Source organism: Centroberyx gerrardi, chromosome 8 (genome assembly GCF_048128805.1).
Source record: "Centroberyx gerrardi isolate f3 chromosome 8, fCenGer3.hap1.cur.20231027, whole genome shotgun sequence".
Taxonomy (NCBI): domain Eukaryota; kingdom Metazoa; phylum Chordata; class Actinopteri; order Beryciformes; family Berycidae; genus Centroberyx; species Centroberyx gerrardi.
In genome coordinates, this window is record NC_136004.1 from 10,320,109 (window position 1) to 10,340,047 (window position 19,939).

The following is a 19,939-nucleotide window of genomic DNA, read 5'->3' on the forward strand; positions in this document are numbered from 1 at the left end:
TGCTTGTTTTTTCTTGTGGAATTATTTATGAGACCCCCTGGTGGGCTGAAAGTTCAATAGAAAAATACAGTTCAATAGAAAAAACTGCAGTTAAGCATCCCAATCTGGAAGCTCTGTCACTGATTATTCAGAACTGGATTAATGCCTCATATTCTTGTTTACTTGTTCTCATTTACTCCTAACCACATATTGCCTCATATAATTTAGAGCCAAGTGGAGCCACTGCTGAATTCTAATAGAGATCCAGTGAAATGCAAAAAAGCTGTAAAGAGAACATTCAGCTAAGATAATAACAGTCTGGTGATGCTTATGGTTTTCTGACATCAGAGAGAAGTCATTGCACAGCAAGATTAGTGTGTGTGTGTGTGTGCATGAAAATACTACATACTATAGATGGTATCCAGTTAAAACAAACCTTATTACATTTAAGGATGATATTGATGCTTTGTGCTCATTTTGCAATACTGCTGATGAAATAATAACGCCTCTATTTGGGATTGCACATATTGCCATGTTTATAAATGGTAAAATTGATTATCTTTTTAAGTTGAAAATTTAAGACATATTGTTTGGTGCTACAGAAAATTATGGGATAATAATTATGGGAAAAAGTATATATTATCAACCTTCATAAGCTTGGTAAAATATCATATTCATCAGACAGCAGGTCAGACAGCACTTTTTGATTGTCACCTTCGCGGAATGAGGAACGTTCGTTACCGTTGGTGTTCTACGGGGAATGAGAAGAGTGTCGGACCGATGTGGGCGTGGAAGCTTCCTGTTTGAAAGAAAGATAAGCGGTGACTGGCGTGAGTAGATTACTGTATTAGCAAATTATCAAAGTGTCCTTTTTTTACTCAAACAATGTAATTTATCATTTAAATTAGTGGTAATTCGTGGTAGCGTTGACAGTAGCATCTAACGTTCGCCTGCTAGCAATGTAACATAACTTTTTGTCGGAGCACAGACAGAGGCACCCTCTTCTTCACCTGCACACACAAGTCAAATGGGTTGTTATTAATGATGAACTTCGGTTGGCACCTTATCCGAAACGACGGAATTGGGCTAATAAAATAGTCTGCTATAGTCTGTAAAGCCTTGACGTGGCTAAGCAAGCTAGCATATACCAGCTAACGTAAAGTCTCATCTCTCCACAAAAGACAGTTCAGCTGAACAGAACAGATAAGCAAGATAAGCTTGCCTGTCGGTCTGCTAAAGCCACTAGTATGAATATATATGAATCGCAGTCTCCTTCACATTGACAGTCACAGTTTTTCACCTTTACATTTGTTTTTGTAGGTCCAGCTTTCAACCAGTGTGAAGAGAGGAGCCATGCCTTTCCTCCATGGCTTTCGAAGGATCATCTATGAGTATCAGCCACTGGTCGATGCTGTGCTGTGTGTCGTGGGGCTGGAGGAAGGAGCCAGTAGTCAGGAGGAGAGGTGAGGTTAATTGTTTATTTTATTTTATTTTTTGTGTGCAGGATTTAGGCTACTCCCTTGATCTTTTGCCGTTAAGTCACGTGCCAGTCAGTCTCTAAAACAGTTATGCAGCAGAGGGGGATAGTATTTTTTTGGTTTTGGTTCCACACCCACAACTGTTGTGATCCCACTTTTGGTTCTAGTTTCTAGCTAAACCCTTTTTTTTTTTTTTAGAAACTATTTCTAAATACTGATCCGTCATTGGAAAATTAAGCTAAACAACAATGTTAATTTCCCATTTTCATTAGCAGTGGTGGTAGTGTTCAAGCTGGTACAACCACTGCCAGTGCCAAATGAGTGTAGAGGAAAACACTGGTGCTAACCATACAGTTTGCCTTTAAACAGTGGTACTCTCTGCTCTTGTTGCCAGGGCCAGCAGCCCCGATGACAAGGACGGTCTGTGTAGCTCCCTAGTGGATCTGCTGGAGAGAGAGTCCCAGTCAGATGTGTTTGAGGAGGGCATCAGCTATGCTCTGTTTAAGGTGGCTGAGAGGGGCCTGGTGTATGCAGCTGAAATCCTTCTACGCTACGGAGCTGATCTCAACTTTGAAGGTGAGAGATGATGAGGTGGCATGCTTTAAATACTGTCCATTCATTTTTCATTTTGAAGACATTATACAGTCTTTCAACAAAATAGTCACTGACCTAATAAGCAACAAGAATTCTGTATGGAGAAATGAACAAAAGAAAATTATATTCTCCTGTTCAGATTAGTCACTCTGGCTATTGTACATTCAACCCCACCCATCCTACAGTGCAACATTGCAGCATTTCAGTCAAGTCAACAAGGGTGTATTTGTAAATTCAATGTAATGCTCATTTTAATTAATAGACAACTCCAGTCCATTTACACAGAGTGAAACGTATAACAGGAATTTACAAAAGTCATCATATTGTCAGGCGCAGACCTACATTAATAAGCCATCGTCTAAGTTTACAGGCTGTGACAAGTTCTTTGCAGAAGAAAAGGTATTTTCACTGTGTTGAGAGGCAGCTAGCCTTCTGGCAAGTTGAGTTAGTTAAAGATTGATACCATCTAGATTCTGCCAGAGTGTTCTCTCAACTCGCCAGAAGCTGTGTCTCCGATACAAGAACTTGAATTTGTGCTCTGAATTCATCAGCAACGTTTAATGCCAGATTATACTCTAGACCTTTCAGTGGACCTGCCATTTTGACACTTTGCAAGCGTGTACGAGGTTAAATTAGGAAGCTGTCATCCATCTACACTTGGAAGAATAAGTCTCCCTGTAGCAAGTTGCAGTGCAAAGTACAGTATGTCTTGCTGCTGTGATAAAAACCTGCCAGGGCACAGCCAAACTCTGCTGTGGTGACCTCTGGTGGTAGTAGAGATACATTTCCCCAGAGACATAATTAGGGGATTCTGGCAGAGACTGCTTCATTCATCTTTCAGGTTTCTTGAATGCCTCCTTCCAAAAAAAGTTAACACTGTCAGATGCTCCCACATAGCATGCAGAAATATGCCAGTTTCCTTGTTATTTTTTTCCCCAGCATTTACTGTCCTGTGCCCTCACTTTTAAGATTATGCTAGCTTGTACCATCTATCAAACAAGCACTGTGCTGAAGCGTTGGCATATGTAGTTGTGGAAGTTAACTGATCCCACAAATGTTCCAGTGCACAGAATAATTCAGACACCGCTCACACAGCCAGAGGAGAATATATCAGTAATATACAGAAACATGCAGTATATAACAATCGCTGTCTGTGCTACTGGGAAACATCAGGGACAGGTGCAATTCCACTGTGTTCATTTCAGAACCTCACAAGCAACTGGTTGAACCTCTCTGTAGACATCTTGGAAGTATAAACCTATTGCTTAAACAACCTCTGTGTTGCATCAGTATATGGTAAAGTGGGTGAGCAATATCCTGAGGATAATTTGAACTTAAGATGCAAGTCTGTTGTTGTATTCTTTGTTCAGGGACTCAAGATAGCACCCAATAGTCACAGCTTTTTTGCTAATCTCACAGCCTGTTGTTATCCTTTTTGATTGATTCGTCTTCCAGCATATGAGGGCATAGCAGAACAGGATAATGAATAATGGATATGCACTACAGCAAACTTTACACTGGAGATACTGTGATAAAAATAGTAGCAATCTGCTTGTTGCTCAACAGTAGGTTGGTCAAAGAGCTTATTTTCCAAAATGTGTATTACCATAGGTGCAAAATTAAGAAATAATTCAGTATGGTAAGAGTAGCTCCTCTTATACCGGGTTATAGCCAGCAGTTTGTGTAGCTTTGCCCAGACAGTTGTAGTTGTAGTAGTGGGCAGCTCTCTTCATCTCTCTGACTCACAGTCCTTTTCTGTGACAAGGAATCTGCCCCTCCCAAATTGGGCATTTAGTTTTTCAGCTTAATTTTCTTTTTTTCATTCCTCAGATAATCCTTGACCATCTCAACACGCCATTTGAGGATCCCCTCGGGATTTTGTCAGTGGCAACATCATTAAAACAGTCTACTTTGTTTGTAATGTGGCTGTCTGTTTCCACTCCCCAGACCCGGTGTCTTACTACAATCCACTACACATAGCAGTTCTGAGGAACAGGCCGAGCATGGTGAGGCTGCTGGTCGGGCATGGAGCTGACATTGAAAAGAGGGACAGGGTGAGTCTCCCAGGCAAAGGGCTACTAAGAATGGAAAAGTCCTACATTTATGTCCTCTCTTGTTCTCATTGTGTCCTCTTTGATTTCTTAGTGTTTTTTGAAGGTAACTATATACAGTTGAGGTCAAAAGTTTACATACACTTGTAAGGGACATGTATATTATGGCAGTATTGGGATTTCAATTATTTCTGCAGCTATTTTTTTTCTGTAACAGAATGATTGGAAAACGCACTTCCTTTTTCACAAAAAACATTCACAAATGTGGTTTCTTTAACAAATTTATTGTGTGTCTTCTGAAAATTTAACAAAATGTAATGGGTCAGAAATATACATACAGCACAGCTCGTATTTGGTTGCATGTCCCTTAGCCCTTTTCACCTCAATCAGCCACTTTTGGTAGCCATCAACAAGCTTCTGGCAGAATTCTGGTTGTATCTTTGACCACTCTTCTTGGCAGAATTGGTAGAGTGCAACCAAATTTGGTTCTCTTGTCTTTTCACATATTTTCAGTGAGGTTGAGGTCAGGACTCTGGCAAGGCCATTCCAAAACCTTAATTTTAGCTTGGTTTAGCCATCCCAAAACCACTTTTGATGTAGGTTTAGGGTCATTGTCCTGTTGGAACACCCCATTTAGTCCAAGATTTAACTTTCTAGCTGATGGTTTGTCCTGAAGATTCTGAGGTAATCTTCCTTCTTCATTATTCCGTCCATTTTCTGCAATGCACCAGTTCCACTGGCAGCAAAACAGCCCCAGGGCATGATACTACCACCACTATACTTGACAGTAGGTACAGTGTTCTTAGGGTTGAATGCCTCACCTTTTCTCCTCCAAACATACTTCTTGTCATTGTGGCCAAATAACTCAATCTTTGTTTCATCTGACCACAAAACTCTCCTCCAGAAGGTTTTTTGTTTGTCCATGTGATCAGCAACAAACTTGAGTCGAGCTTTAAGGTGCCGATTTTGGAGCAAGGGCTTCTGTCTTGCACAGTAGCCTCTCAGCCCATGGCGATGTAGAACTCGCTTGACTGTGCACAGTGACACCTGTGTTCCAGCAGCTTCTAAATCATGGCAGACCTGTTTTTTGGTGATTCTTGGATTACATCTGACCATCCGGACCAATTTTCTCTTAGCAGAGGGTGACAGTTTGGGTTTTCTTCCAGACCTTGGCAAAGAGACCACTGTTCCCAGTACTTTGTACTTACGAACAATTGTTTGCACTGATGATCTTGGGACCTGAAGTTGCTTTGAGATGGCCCCAAGTGACATTCCTGACTTGTGTAAATCTATTATGCGCTTTCTCAGATCTGTACTGAACACTTTGGACTTTCCCATTGTGATGTTTGTGGCTCAATCTAATGCGTGCAGTAAAACAAGCCCTATTTATACAGGCACAGAGAAGTTACCAGCTGTAGTCAATCACAATCACTAACAACAAGTTAAGAGGCAATCTCATGAAGTAAAATGACATTTTAGAACTTTCTACGCCACCAAATTTATAATATAGGTTGCTGTATGTATACTTTTGACCCATCAGATTTTGTCATATTTTCAGAAGACCCACAACAAATTTATGAAAGAAACCAAACTTGTGTTTGTTTTTCGTGACGGAAGAGGTACATTTCTCAATCATTCTGTCACAGAAAAAGAACAGTTGCAGAATTCATTGAAATCCCCCAACTGCCATGACATACATGTCCCTTACAAGTGTATGTAAACTTTTGGCCTCAACTGTATGTTATTTTGTAGATCCATGAGAGCAGTGCCTTGGACCTTGCCAGTGAGGAGTCGGAGAGACTGCCCTGCCTGCTCGCCCTGCTGGACTTGGGAGCCGATGTGAACGCAAGGGATAAAAATGGTAAATTGGCCAGCCTTTTGAAAACATTTATTTATTTATTTATTTATTTATTTATTTTACAAAAAACTGATTGTTTGGTCTCTCATCTCCAAAGGAAAAACATCCTTGCTCCATGCCTTGGCCAGCAGCGATGGGCTCACCGTGCACAACACAGAGAGCATCCAACTTCTGCTCCAGAGAGGTACTTGCTGTGAAACGCCTTTCATCTTCTCTTAGCCTGCTTGTCCAGTTTTGGTTATTCAGGAATATCTCAAACAGCAACATGTCTAAACCACTACATTCAGAAACTGGTGTTAGTATGCATACCTGCCCGACTGTATGCATTTTGAGATCAAAGTACGCTGTCAAGAGTTGTCAGGCTAAAATATGCACATACAGTTTTTAACTTAACTGAAAATGGAGCAGAACCAATCCTGTGATCTAGGCATGAAGCATCTGACTGATATTGAGAGGGACAAGATTTCCAATTTCAGGATGTTATTTGGGGACACAAACTGTGTTTTCTTAGTCTGCACACAAGTATCAGTCTCCTCAGTCTACTTGTATTCTCATAGATATTCATGACTAGAGGCAGACCTTCGGGTTGACTTGGGTTCTTTTACCTGGTGGTCTTGTCTGCCATGTCTTCATCTGAGCAGTTTCATGTATTAGCTCCCACTGTCACTGACTATCTAGTCTGGCTACATGTGGCTGCAAGAGTAACAGGCATTGCCCGTAACACTCCAACCAAGTCCATAGAGATGAATAGGCGCCACACTCTCAAGTCTTTTATAGTAGGTATAGATGTAGTATGTATGGGTCATGTGCACATAACAGTGGTTTAAGTGTTAAATGTGGTACTCAAACGCAAAAAAAATCAGTTGGCAGGTCTGTAGTATGCCCTGTACATATACAATAATATTAGACTGAAATCTCCTTCTGTACAGGTGCTGATGTTCATGCTGCCACTGTAGACGGAGAAACAGCTGAGTCCTCTTTGGTGTTTCTGGTTAAGGAGGCTCTGGAGGCCAATATGGAGGATGCTGCAGAGATCGGCAACTTCTGCCTGAGAGCCACCCAGCTACTGCTGGCCCACGGTACCGACCCCAGCTGCTGTCTGAACGAGGACGGAGAGCCCTCCCTGACGCAGACCAGCTTGGAGCACTTTGACCTGCTCTTCCCTCTGGCTGTGCTGTTACTCCAGAGCGGAGCCTCTTTCGTCTGCTCCTACCACGGCGCCTCCTGCTGGTCGGGTTACAGGCTCCTCTTCCACCGGCTGCAGACCGTCCTGCAGCAGTGCTCCGATAAAAGTCGCGCCTCTGAGCTCCTGGAGCAGGCTGAGGTCTTGCTCGACTTAGCCAGGGTAAACTTCCCCACGCTGCCTCTGCCTCCCAGGCCGGAGCTTCCTGTGCCTGAGCAGGACTCTCACGCCCATGCCCGGGCTCTGCTGGACCTTCACAGGCGCATGGTGGAGCAAGAGGCAAGCCCTCCAGCTCTGCGCTGCCTCTGTAGAGCTTTCATAAGGAGCCACCTACAGCCCTGGCCCCTGGAGGACAGAGTGAAGGCCCTGCCACTACCGGACAGACTGAAAGACTTCCTTCTCCCTGAGCACACATATAGTGCAAAGCCTGGCTGGGACTGCTTCAGGCCCCAGCATAGCCTACGCTGAGGAAATGGGCTACTATCTGCCACTGGCTATGTTTAGATTACCTTCAATCTGAAATGAGAGACTGAGCAGGCCTGTTATAATTTGTTTGAAATGTCTGAACATTTATCTGTGAATGCAACTTAAATCTAACAAATCTTAAAAGTTACCATTGAGGCCTTTATTTTTTTGTTGAATTCCAACAGTGTGTATGGTCTTTGCCAAATTTACATTGTGTGTGTGTTTACTTAAAGATACAAGATTGTGTGAACAAATTAGATTTTGAGCTTGTACATCTGTTGTAGTTGTCTTACGATTAAACTACTGTAGAGTGACTTGAATCACCTGTAAAGGGAGGTGTAATACAATGTAAATGCCACCAGATGGCAGTATTGCTCTTGCATATCAAAACAAGCTTGGACGTCAGGGTCAGTGATTTAGTTATTCACAGTACACAGCCTATGAAAGTTGGTAGAGCGTAGTAGCACCCATCCGTACTTTATGTCCTCAACACTTTTGTGATGTACTGTGGATCTCAGATTTGTGTGTGTGTTCTCGCTGTACATTAAAGTCGACCAATAAACCAATCCTGCCTCTCACCAATAGTGTCCTGATTAGCAGTGTAACTGTGTTCTGTTCAGTAATAGCAGTGTGACTGTTATGTTATGTTTGTCAATATATTACTGTTTTCTGACTGACCAGGTAGTGGCAGTGCTCTGCTGAAGATGACTATATCGTCCTTATTGGCTACCTACTAGGGGAATAATGTAACTGCTACTATATATTTACCTCCTGGATGTGTTCGATGTGTTCCACACACCAAAATTCAGTTGAGTTTGTACTGAAATAAAGAAACAAGAATGAAATTGTCAAATGCGATGACAGGAAGAGTGTGCATGTCGACGTTTTGACATGGTCTACTGTGACATAATTTAGCGGCAATGGCTGCTGGTGTGGAAAGTTTTACCAAGCGTTCTTAATGGTTATGTTTAAATTCAGATGAATTTCATACTGCTTGCCTTCCTCTCTCTCACACACACAACTCCCTTTGTGTAAATCCCATCCTTGGAAAAAAAACATTGTATGGACAAAAACAGTGGTTAAAAGAAATTTACTATGATGGTGCGAGAACACCATAGGGTACATATGTGTTTGTGTCCATGTGTGTGACGAGCAAACTAAATAGGACATTGTGTTACACAACTAACCCCTTCCTGACATTGCTGGAGCTGGAGTGGCTCCAAGGCTTGCAGGCGCTCCAACTCCTCTTGGTTATCTAGGTCACAGCCTCTGAGGAGAAGAGCCTCAGCAGCAGCAGCAGCAGCCCTGCATGACACACGCTTCACTCTCCTGTCTGTCTGAATCTCCCTGCATACTCTTGACAAAACCTCAACATTGGCCTGCTCGAATGAGGGAGAGAGAGAGAGAGAGAGAGAGAGGGGGAAAGCAGGAGGCAGAATAGTGAGGGGAAAAAAAGCCTGTATGTCAAAGATACAGAAAGCGGCATATGTGGAATGGTTTTGGGAGCACACATGGAAATCACAATGTTGGATTACATTTATACAATAAACTAGCTGTAGGAGCATAATCCACCCAGCCAACAATCATACAAAGCTCGAAAAAAACAGCCTTCTTCCATAGAGAGCCCGGTCCTGCTTGCAGAAGGTGATAGAATAGAGATAGTGGGGGGGGGAGGGCTAAGCCAGTACTCTCCATCCAGCATTTATTGGAAAACAGTGCGAGTGAAGCTCGGTACTGAAATTAGTTATTGATCTATTCTCTCCCTGAAGCCCATGGGTCTTTCCCACCACACCTGCTCATTCTCTCATAGCCATTTCTCTCACTGCAACCCATTGTGTCTTTCATCCATAGCTTCAAGCCTCTTGGTGTGTTTCGCTTGTTTTGTTGTTCTTTTCATTCTCTGTAACTCTTTCTTCGCATATGAAGATTTCCATTCCAAAATGAGATATCCACGCTTATAAAAATGTGACATCTTCTCCAAAGAAATGATCGATATCAGAAAGCTAAAACTAATGCTGAAGGACAGTAGGCAGCATAAGACCTTGGTTTACAGAATAATGGCACTTTTACAGACTGGATCCTCCATATTTTCGAGATATTGAATGATGAAGTACAAGTAATAATAGTAATATAGTAATACAGGTATTTTTCCAAAATGGGTACAACCCCTCATACTTGTTTGTTATCCTCTTTATTCCCAATTCTTTCTTTCAATATTGTTGATTCCTTTTTCTGCTCTCTCCCAAGTTCCACAGCCATGCATTCGTTACTTTAAATATTCTATTTTTCTTCTTCATTCTCCACCAGTGCTTGGCATCATCTTTGCTTTTTTCAGCTCACCAATCAACTTCAGCCCAGCCACAGCCTAGAGAAGTTGGGAGCTTCATCCATTTCATATTCATAGGCACCATAAAAAGCAGTGCAGTTTCAAGGGCATTTAATGGCACCTCATACAAAGTAAATGCATTGGAGGGTAAACCCATGTAATCTCAGTTTACCTAGAGATTCCAACTAATATAAATCTCACTGATATAAAGTCATAGTATGCATAAAACTAAGTGTTATCTGACTCTTGTGAGTTAGACAAAAAATAAATTAATATATAATAGAATTGAATGCTATGGTGAGAACTGAGAAGTGTTTTTTGTTTATGTTGGTGCTTGTTGGCTTTACACTGACTACTGACTGGAGTTCAGAGCTTGGCCCTAACCTTTTTTATTTACCACCACGTCTCTGACAAAGATTGAAAGACGTTTTAGACTATTCCAGGCCTATGCTTATATAGGGCGCAGACACCCTGAATGTGCATCTCCATGTCTTTCACTAGACAATGTCTAGACACAAGATAATTGCAGACATCACTGAACACTCAGCTGCTGCTGGAAACCACGAGGGAGTTAAGGCGGACTTTGGGGGAAATGGCCAGCAGTGTGGGGTCACCCCGGTTACGCTCCTCAAATTGTGTGTGTCTGTGTTTGCCTACACACGTACATACAAGTGTGTGCTGGTGTGAACGCAGGGATGGATTCATGTCTGAGTGTGCGAGGGTGAAAGAGAGAGAGAGAAAGAGAGGGAGAGAGAGAGAGAGAGAGAGAGAGAGAGAGAGTAGACATTGAAAGGCACACACAGTACTGAGTGTTCATAACCACAGATGTGGTGACTTCATCAGAAAAAAATGTACTCGGTCCTATTGCTCTGGTAGTGTTGGAGCACACCAAAATTAATGGCTATTAATACCAAGCAAATGTCGAATAAAGGGATTTTCTCACTAGATATCGACCCATACTGTGGCAGCAGCTATACTGGCTTACATATAGTCTGTTTCCTATTACATTATTCTTGTTTGGCCCAGACACTTTCAAATCTGGAGCTTTGGCTGGATGGGTGGGGGAGACGGTTGGTGGTGGGGGTGGATGGGTGTGTGTGTGGGTGTGTGTGTGAGGGTGGGTGGGGGGGTAGACTGGTCTCTCTGCTCTGAGAGATGGTCGCAGGTCACTGGGTTCACACAGGGCATAGGACTAATCTCAGTGGGGGTGGGCCGGATAACTGAATCCTGTTGGGGCGGCCCACCGTCTTGTTCTACACCAGGTGTCAGTTCGGCAGTATGGATTGACATATACTGCTGTGCTCACCTGCTTGTACAATTTATTAAATTTCATCCTGTAAGATTAGATTCAAGGGGGTTTATCCATTTGGAAAACGTATGTTCAGTCATACTGCAACAAATTCGACATAAATCTAGTGGATTCTGTTTTTTTCTTGGACGTATGTTCAGCTTGAAATCAGTATTCAAAAAACTTCCTCAGAAAATACCACAGCATTTAGTATTACTCTTATACTATACTATTGTTATTGTATTTTTATTTATCACTATTTTGCAAGCAAACTCTTTAAGCTGTCTTATAGCTTAGATAGTACTCTAAAATGTGCTTTACTGACATGCCAGCAGTCATTTGCTAAGCTTAGGTGCCACTGGTTTTAAATGGTTAGTATCTCATCTTAAAGAAAATTCTTCATTTATTTAGTCAAGTACGACTTGTGTGTTAGTTCCAGTAACCAAAGTAACCACAGTGCTGCACTGAAGTATAAAACAAATCTCATTTTATGTTCCGTGAGAGTGAACGATGTGAAAGGCTTGCGCACCAAAAAGTTGTAGTTCCATAATGCAACTCCTATTTTAGAAGCACAGAAATACACCACCCTCTACATTTCTACAACTGACGCCATTTCACAGAAATTCCAGACAACTGGCGCCTGGGCTCTGCCTCCAAGAAGGACATGATGAATAGGACACACCCTTGGTATGCTATGGTTGGTAGTGAATGGTAGAATATATGCCACACTGCAGTGTTGCAGGCAGCCGAGATTCATTAAAATCACTGTGCTAGCTTCTAGTTCTTTCTGAGTCTCCCTTTTTGTCTCCTTTTCTCCTCTGCGTTTCATCGTGTTCTCCTATTTTTAAAACATGAATTTGAGAAAATGCACTGAGGCACCAGTAAGGCGAGCTACAGCTCTTTCCAGCGCTGGTTCCTGATCCACCTCTTTGTTGTGGTCTATGCATGCCTGCTCTAGTCACATGACTGCGTTTCTATGGCAACTCGGGTTTGAGTAATCATTTGCGTTACGACCTTTATTCCCTTGAGGAAAGGGGAGGGGGAGGTTAGACTGAGCCTGTAGAAAGAGGGAGCAAGAGGAAAGAGAAAGACAGGCAGAAGGGGAGCGGTGTTAGAAGGCGCAGGGAGAGAAAACAGGCAAAAACAAGGATTGCAGAGGGAAATAGTATATAGTAATCTGATTTTTATTCTCTACATACTGCACGTACGCCAGCCTCTACTTCACCATATCCAGTGAAGACTAAAAACTGAGAATAAGGCAAAAACCAGCCGCCAAATGCTGGGTTATGAGCTTCATGAATAGCATAATATCCTGGTGTTGTGCCTCGCTCAGTGGAAGCTGGTGGAAGTGAAGCGGTTTGGGTGGAGAGGCAGCGGGCATGTATGTTTCATAAGGGCCTGCGCACACCTCCCCTTCGCTTCTTCTCGCAGGCAAAGCTGTACTGTGCCACATGTGCAAGTCTCAGCAGAAACAGATTCTGTATGTTCCTGTTTCTTGCTCTCCCGACTGCGTTGTCATGGTTACCGAGCTAGTCCACCAAGGCAGGAGGCTCTCTCTCTCTCTCTCTCTCTCTCTCTCTCTCTCTCTCTCCACCGTTGGGTGATTCAACCCATCAGTTGGGTTGTGTCATCTCCTAGATGGAGTTTCTCCCACATCTCCTAAATGGAGTTTCTCTGTTTGGGCTTGTATTCCAATTGGATTCTAATTTGAGAGAATGGAATCATTTGCATAGATGTGTGTGTGTGTGTGTGTGTGTGTGTGTGTGTGTGTGTATGGAGTTGTGGTGTCTTTTTCCAGCAGTGGGGGGATCCAGCACTGACAGGAGGTGGGCTCGACTGGGGGGCTGCTGATAGACACTATGGGGGTTGTGTGATGGAGGTGGCGGTGGCTGCTTCCAGGTGCCTGAGACTGGGGTTGAATATGAATGAGGGGCCCCAGTTCTCCAGAGATGGCGGTTGGGGAGAGAGCTGCTAAACCAGAGACCAGTGGAGCCTGCCTGGTTGAGAGGCCCCCACAAGCTGCTGACAGGAGCTGGAGCTAGCCATCACGTTAATTAGCGTTTTTACTCTAGCAGCGCCGAATAGGGGGAGTGGGTTAGAGGGATGTGGGGGTGGTATATGACTCATAGACACAGTATGGTTTATTCATGATGGAGGAAGGGATGTGTGTGTGCGTGTGTGCGTGTGTGTATGAGAGAGAGAGAGAGAGAGAGAGAGTGGGAGAAAGAAAGCGAGAGAAAGAGAGGGAATAGACATTTGATTTGCACACAGCTCTGCATGTGTGCGTGTGTGTGTGTGTGTGTGTGTGTGTGTGTGTGTGTGTGTGTGTTGCCTTGGTAGATCACTGATTGGCACCAAGCCAAGATATTATTATGTCTTGAACATAATACCAGGCATTCATTGTTATTTCCATTGAGATTTTTTTTTTTTTCTGTAATTTTACAATACACGCATCTGAAATGTATTCAGGACTTTTTTTTTTGTATTTTCAACTAGATGTTCCCTGTGATTTTATAACACATACATCTGACTGAAAGTCACATTTTACAAAAGACTCAGTAGAGCAGAAGTAATAGAAGCAGTGGAATAGGAGGAAATCTTGATGTATTAGCTCTTACGTTGTTCATTCCTCCCTATAACTAATGCTACCGAGATATTATTGATCCCGGGCTTTTGAGGCCTGTCTGGGAAGCGTCAGACTGATGAAACGGGTTGAGGGTGCCTCTCTCCTAGGTGACCTGACCTTGTCTCCTCAGCCTCAGCCCCTGACAGTGATCCTCACCCCCCAGGGGATCCGTGGGATCGATAGATTGGTCTTTTACCCTCACCAATCACAGAGGACTCGCCAGCCAGGTCAAGCGCCGAGGAGGAGGAGAGGCTCTGTAATAACAACATGGAGAGGAGAAGCATCTCATCCTCGGTTCAATTCAGTCGGCTCCGTTGCGCTTCGCTCTCTGCTACCACTTTCATGTCGGAGTAGGGATGCAAGAATAGGCATGAGGGTTTGTGTGTGTGTGTGTGTGTGTGTGTGTGTGTGTATGGGGGGGTTACATTACAGCTATGGTATTGTCTAATTGTCTCCTCTTATCATTAGTGACAACCATGACCTCTGTTATTGGCATATCTGCATTCTGCCTGCACTGCAGAGCCTCCACCACACCACTCGCAGCATTTTCTCCCAAGACTGGCAGGGCCCATGCCTCATAAATACAAACACAATCTCTCCTACACCTCCTGACTGCAGGACAGGACTCCACACATATCTGCCCGTGGAGCGCAGCCCATTTGCATACATATTAAAGTGACGCCTCAGAAAAAAGGAAGAGAGAGAAAGAGGGGGAGAGGGAGGGAGGGAGGGAGGGGGGGAGAGAGAGAGAGAGAGAGCGGGTATATGCAAACAAGGCTTTCATCTAATATGCAAGAACCGGCATTGCTCTGGCATAAATCTGCATCTGTGCTCAGGCAAGAGAGCGAAGCCCATTTGACAGTAAATGGGCTCGGGATGGCTGTCAGATGCACAGGGGAACACTGTGTTACCCCACAGAGAACAGGGCTATTGATCAGTATGGCATGTCACATATACCAAGCTCTACAGGGTGACAATAGTAAATTCTGAGTAAAACCTATGGATGGGATTAGAGGAAAAAATGACTGCTAGATGATAGAGTCTAACAGGAATACATGAAAATATAGAAAACCCACTTTAAAAAAAAGGCACAGCATGTTGAAAAAGCATATGCTGTCATTAAAATGTATTGAAACCTAACATAAATATGTATCAAGAGATATTTAATACATATTAAAAAAGATCTGTAGGGGCTAAAAGTAGAGTACATAATGGCAGTGCTAAGGCAAAAAAGTGTACTAGTAAAACTTTACTTACTGTCTTCAGGAATTGGAGTGCTGCCATGAGCTCTGGGTTTCCCCTAACTCTGTGAGTATTTCATGTTGGACACCCTTGAACTCCCTTTCCTGTTTTCCTGCCTGAGCATGTCGCATTGAAGCACGCCATTCTGTCTGTACAGGTGATCTTACGCACAGGAAATGGAAACTCTGAATGTGTGTGTGTGTGTGTGTGCGTGCGTGTGTGTGCGTGCGTGTCGGTGTGTGTGAGGGAGAGAGTTGGGATGGGGGGGAGTTGAAACAGGATATGTTGGGAATAACACAAAGCACAAAAAGTGTCACATGATCTGAAACACAGGGTTGATTTATTTGGCTTCAGAAAGAATCTGTTGCATGTGGTTTGGAGGAGAGAATGTTTTCCTTCTTTGCTCTCAGTGTGCTCAGACACAACACATGGAAACATTTTCGGAGAGGCCATGGGTCTGTGAGAAAAAAAAAAAAGGCCCAGACATTTTATTTCTTTTCCTTCTTTTCATAGCTTTTTGACGTTCTTTTTCTTTTTTTTTCTCGAACCGATTGAATTACATACATCTGTTTGCCATATGTAGAGTTTTTTCCCTAATGAGTATTTGTGATGTATTCAGGGTTATAACACGCAATTATTAGATATGTTAATAGATATTTTTTTTGGTGAGAATCAACTTTGAGAGTGGTATACTAAGTGGTAGGCTCTTCACTGATTTCATGCAAGTGTGGCATGGCTATATCAATGAACATCCTATTTACAGCCTCTATTTCAGCCTGTAATAAATACACTTCCACTCACATGAGACAGTTGCATGTCTGCTCTATTGTCTGCCATAAATATGCTGGAAGGGTTGGTTAAATATTGATAACACCAATTTTCTGCCTCCCCCTACCCCCCACACCCTCTCTCCACCACCACCAGTCACACAAACACACACACACGCACACACACACACACACACACACACACAGCACCCCTCCTTCTCTCTCCTTCTATCTCGCGGTTATTTCACCCTCACAGTAACCTTGCTTATGCATATTGCATATGTAAATAAAGCACCCCGCCTCTGAAGTAATTGTGTGCATCTTCCACAGACCTGCATATCTCAGCTCTGTGTTTAAGAGGATACACTATGGAAAGACTGAATTCTCTTTGTTTAGCAGTGATTCTTTTCTGTTATTACCCAGCCACAAACTCAAGAACTATAGACTTACTGACAATCAAAGTACTGCAAGTATAATTTTTTCTTGTTGGTAACTCTTGTTACTATTTTTTTAGGGTTGAGAAGGGGTTGGTTATGGGTGGGGGTGAGTCTGTTGTGTCGGTCGTTAATGGCAGATAAAACATATTGTAGTTAAAGCCATTTACCAATACACAGGATCTGATGTAACTACTCCTTGTGCTATTATGGATGAGCATCAATATAGAAACCTGGCTTGGGTGTTAATGGAAAGGGGGGTGGGGGAGGGCGGGTATGTCAGTGGGGTTATCAAGTGGGCACCTCCCATCACAGATGTTTCATTCATTAAAGCCCACGACACCTCCAGAGGGCTCAACAATTTGAAACACTCTTTGAAAGTGAATATCAGATGACTTAATTGTTCATGTCTGATGCAAGATACATTACAAGTTGCAAAAATATAATTTCTCTGACGTTCCAAAAACAAAAATTAAGATTTCCTTTCCACCACCCAGTCATACTATGTTGAATGGGAGTTGTGTTACTACTGATCCATCAGTGTCCACTGCTGCTGCCACACCCTGTCAGTTGCAATGTTTGGATATGGTTCATAAATCAGATAGAAATTATAACTAATTCATTCACCAATAAAAAAAAAAACACACACAAAGCATTCTGATGTCATAGAGCTATGGGTAAAATTGAGGTTCAGCTAAGAACAGTTGAAAAAGAAGAAGAAGAAGAACAACACAACACAACACAGTGCAATACAAATACTATACTATGCTATACTATACTACTAATACTAAATCATAGAGAAATATTCTGAGTTTCAGTTTTTTTTATAGTAATAGGAGTGAAATGTGGTGGTATGGAGAGAACCATCTAAATACAAAAGGCCCAGATCTGAGGGCCCAAAAAAACACTTTTTAATGTAACTTACATGAATTTGATACTAAGTACTATGATATGTAATATGAATTTACCTCATAAACATTTATGGAAGCCTAAAAATGATGAGTAAACTCAATTCTGCACTACACTGTATGCTATGCTACGCTACACTGTACTGAACTAATACTATACTATACTATCCTATTTACTATATAGTGTTCTATATATACTCTACTCTACTATTTACTATATAGTATTCGTTATATACTATACTATAGTTTACTATTTACTCTAATCTACTCTACTATACTATTTACTATATAGCATTCTATATACTGTATACTATACTATACTATACTACACTACACTATACTACGATATACTATACGATACTATTTACCATATAGTGTTCTATATACACTATAGTATATTATACTGCACTGTACTGTACTGTAATGTATGATACTATACTATATTATAATATCAAAATCCATTATACTATCAGAAAAGCATTAATTACAGCATACATATCACTCTACATATAGTCTACACTAGACAGTAGAATTATTCAAATACTCAGTGATGTAGTGGTACATAAGCTTAACATAGGTTAACTATGACCGCCAGTCAGTGATCAGGCAAACACCAATATTAACAAAAATCAATTTTATTTTCAGAAAAGCATTAATTTATATCCCCTTTAAAACCCCTATTTTCATGTATCAATTTGATAGTACGTACTATGACATACAATTTAATATGAATTGATTGATGGGAGCTTACAAATGATGAGTAAACTCAATTCTGCACTACACTGTACTATGCTATGCTATGTTACGCTATACTATACTATACTATACTGTACTATACTATACTATACTATACTATACAATAGAATATAACTTTGTTGTCCACCACAGTGGAAATTTGCCTTTGGCTTCAAAGGTTGGTTAAAATGTGACACAGTACAAATAAGATAAAATACAATACAATACAATACAATACAACACAACACAACACAACACACAAAAACTAGACATAGCCAACAATATCAAAACATGTGAGCAATGAAGAAGATTGGAGCTAGGAGTTCAGTAAGGTGATTGCATTTGGGATGAAGGACCTTTTGTACACTTTCTTGGTTGCTCTTACAACTCTATACTATACTATACTATACTATACTATACTACTACTACTATACTACTATATTATAATACACTACACAAGACAATACAATGCTGTTCTATGCTATACTATACTATACTACATTATAATACACTACACTACACAATACTATGCTGTTCTATGCTATACTATACTATACTATACTACATTATACTATATTACAATACATTACACTGCTATGCTACGCCATGCTACACTATGTTATGCTATACTACGCTACACTACACTACACTATACTATACTATATGATAGATAGATACGATTTACCATATAGTATTCTATATACACTATAAAAACCCTATTTTCATGTAACTTACATCAATTTGATACTAAGTACTATGATATTATAACAATCTGAATTTACCTCAAGCACATTTATGGAAGCCTAAAAATGGTGGGTAATTCTGCACTACACTGTACTAGTGCTATGCTACGCTACACTATAGTATAGTATAGTATACTATAACTATACTATACTATACTATTTACCATATAGTATTACATATACACTATAATATATTATACTGTACTGTGATGTACTATACTGTATTACACTACACTATACTATGCTATGCTATGTTATGCTATACTAGGCTATGCTACGCTATACTATACTATACTATACTATACTATATAGTATTCTATATACACTATACTATATTATACTGCACTGTACTGTAAATACTGTATCATACTATGAAAATCAATGATACTATCAAAAAAGCATTAATTATACCATGCATATACACAAATTACATACATGAATTATATAATAATCAGTGATGTAGTGGTACATAAAAAAGGTAGGTTAACTATGACCTCCAGTCAGTGATCAGGCAAACAACTACCAATATTAACAAAAATCTATTGTATTTTCTGAAAAGCATTAATTTATATTTTATTATAAATATTATATTATATTAAAACCCCTATTTTCATGTTACACATCAATTTGACACTAAGCACTATGATGTGTAATATGAATTTACCTCAAACATTTATGGAAAAGTATAAATGGTGGGTAAACTCAAAAAGGTGAGTAAACTGACTTTGGGTGGGTTTACCATACTATACTATTCTACACTACACTATGGTATGTTATGCTATGCTATACTATGCTATGCTATGCTAGGATATACTATACTACACTATTCTCTCTGCCTCGAAAACTTACTGAAGACCATTCAGCCTAAATTCCTGAGGAGAGCATACACTGGCACACATATCAGACTCAATTTACACTATTATGAGAACATGATAACCATAATAGTGGTTGTCCTCCTGATTCACCTATTTGGCAGGAAATCAAAGTCATATCCAGGTGTTCAGTATGATGTCAGCCATCTGTGTGTGTACACACAAACAGATGTGGGGCACGGATGACAGATAATCTCTCAACAAAGAGCTTTTACCTCACAGATTTGAGTGCAGTGACAATGTTTCCATTATCAGAGGAAGTCCTAATGACATCATTGTCAGGTGCAGACAATACACTCATATTGTGTGTGTGTGTGTGTGTTTGCACATTTGTGTGTGTGCGTATGTGTGTGTGTGTGTGTGTGTGTGTGTGTGTGTGTGTGTGTGAAA

The 19,939-nt window shown here is 41.2% G+C and overlaps 1 protein-coding gene across 2 annotated transcripts; it reads left to right on the forward strand.

The window, feature by feature from the left end:
* Positions 1–759: 759 nt before the first annotated feature.
* asb6 (ankyrin repeat and SOCS box containing 6) lies at positions 760–8,388 on the forward strand. 2 transcript variants are annotated; one of them, XM_071927870.2, is made up of 7 exons: positions 760–809; positions 1,300–1,442; positions 1,852–2,033; positions 3,999–4,105; positions 5,855–5,963; positions 6,058–6,144; positions 6,890–8,388. In XM_071927870.2, the coding sequence occupies exons 2-7, from the start codon at positions 1,333–1,335 to the stop codon at positions 7,609–7,611; spliced, it is 1,317 nt and encodes a 438-aa protein (XP_071783971.2). In that variant the 5' UTR covers positions 760–809; positions 1,300–1,332; the 3' UTR covers positions 7,612–8,388. The 2 variants fall into 2 exon arrangements, with proteins under 2 accessions (XP_071783971.2, XP_071783973.2); XM_071927872.2 differs by lacking the exon at positions 760–809 and adding an exon at positions 834–940.
* The last annotated feature ends 11,551 nt before the right edge of the window (positions 8,389–19,939 follow it).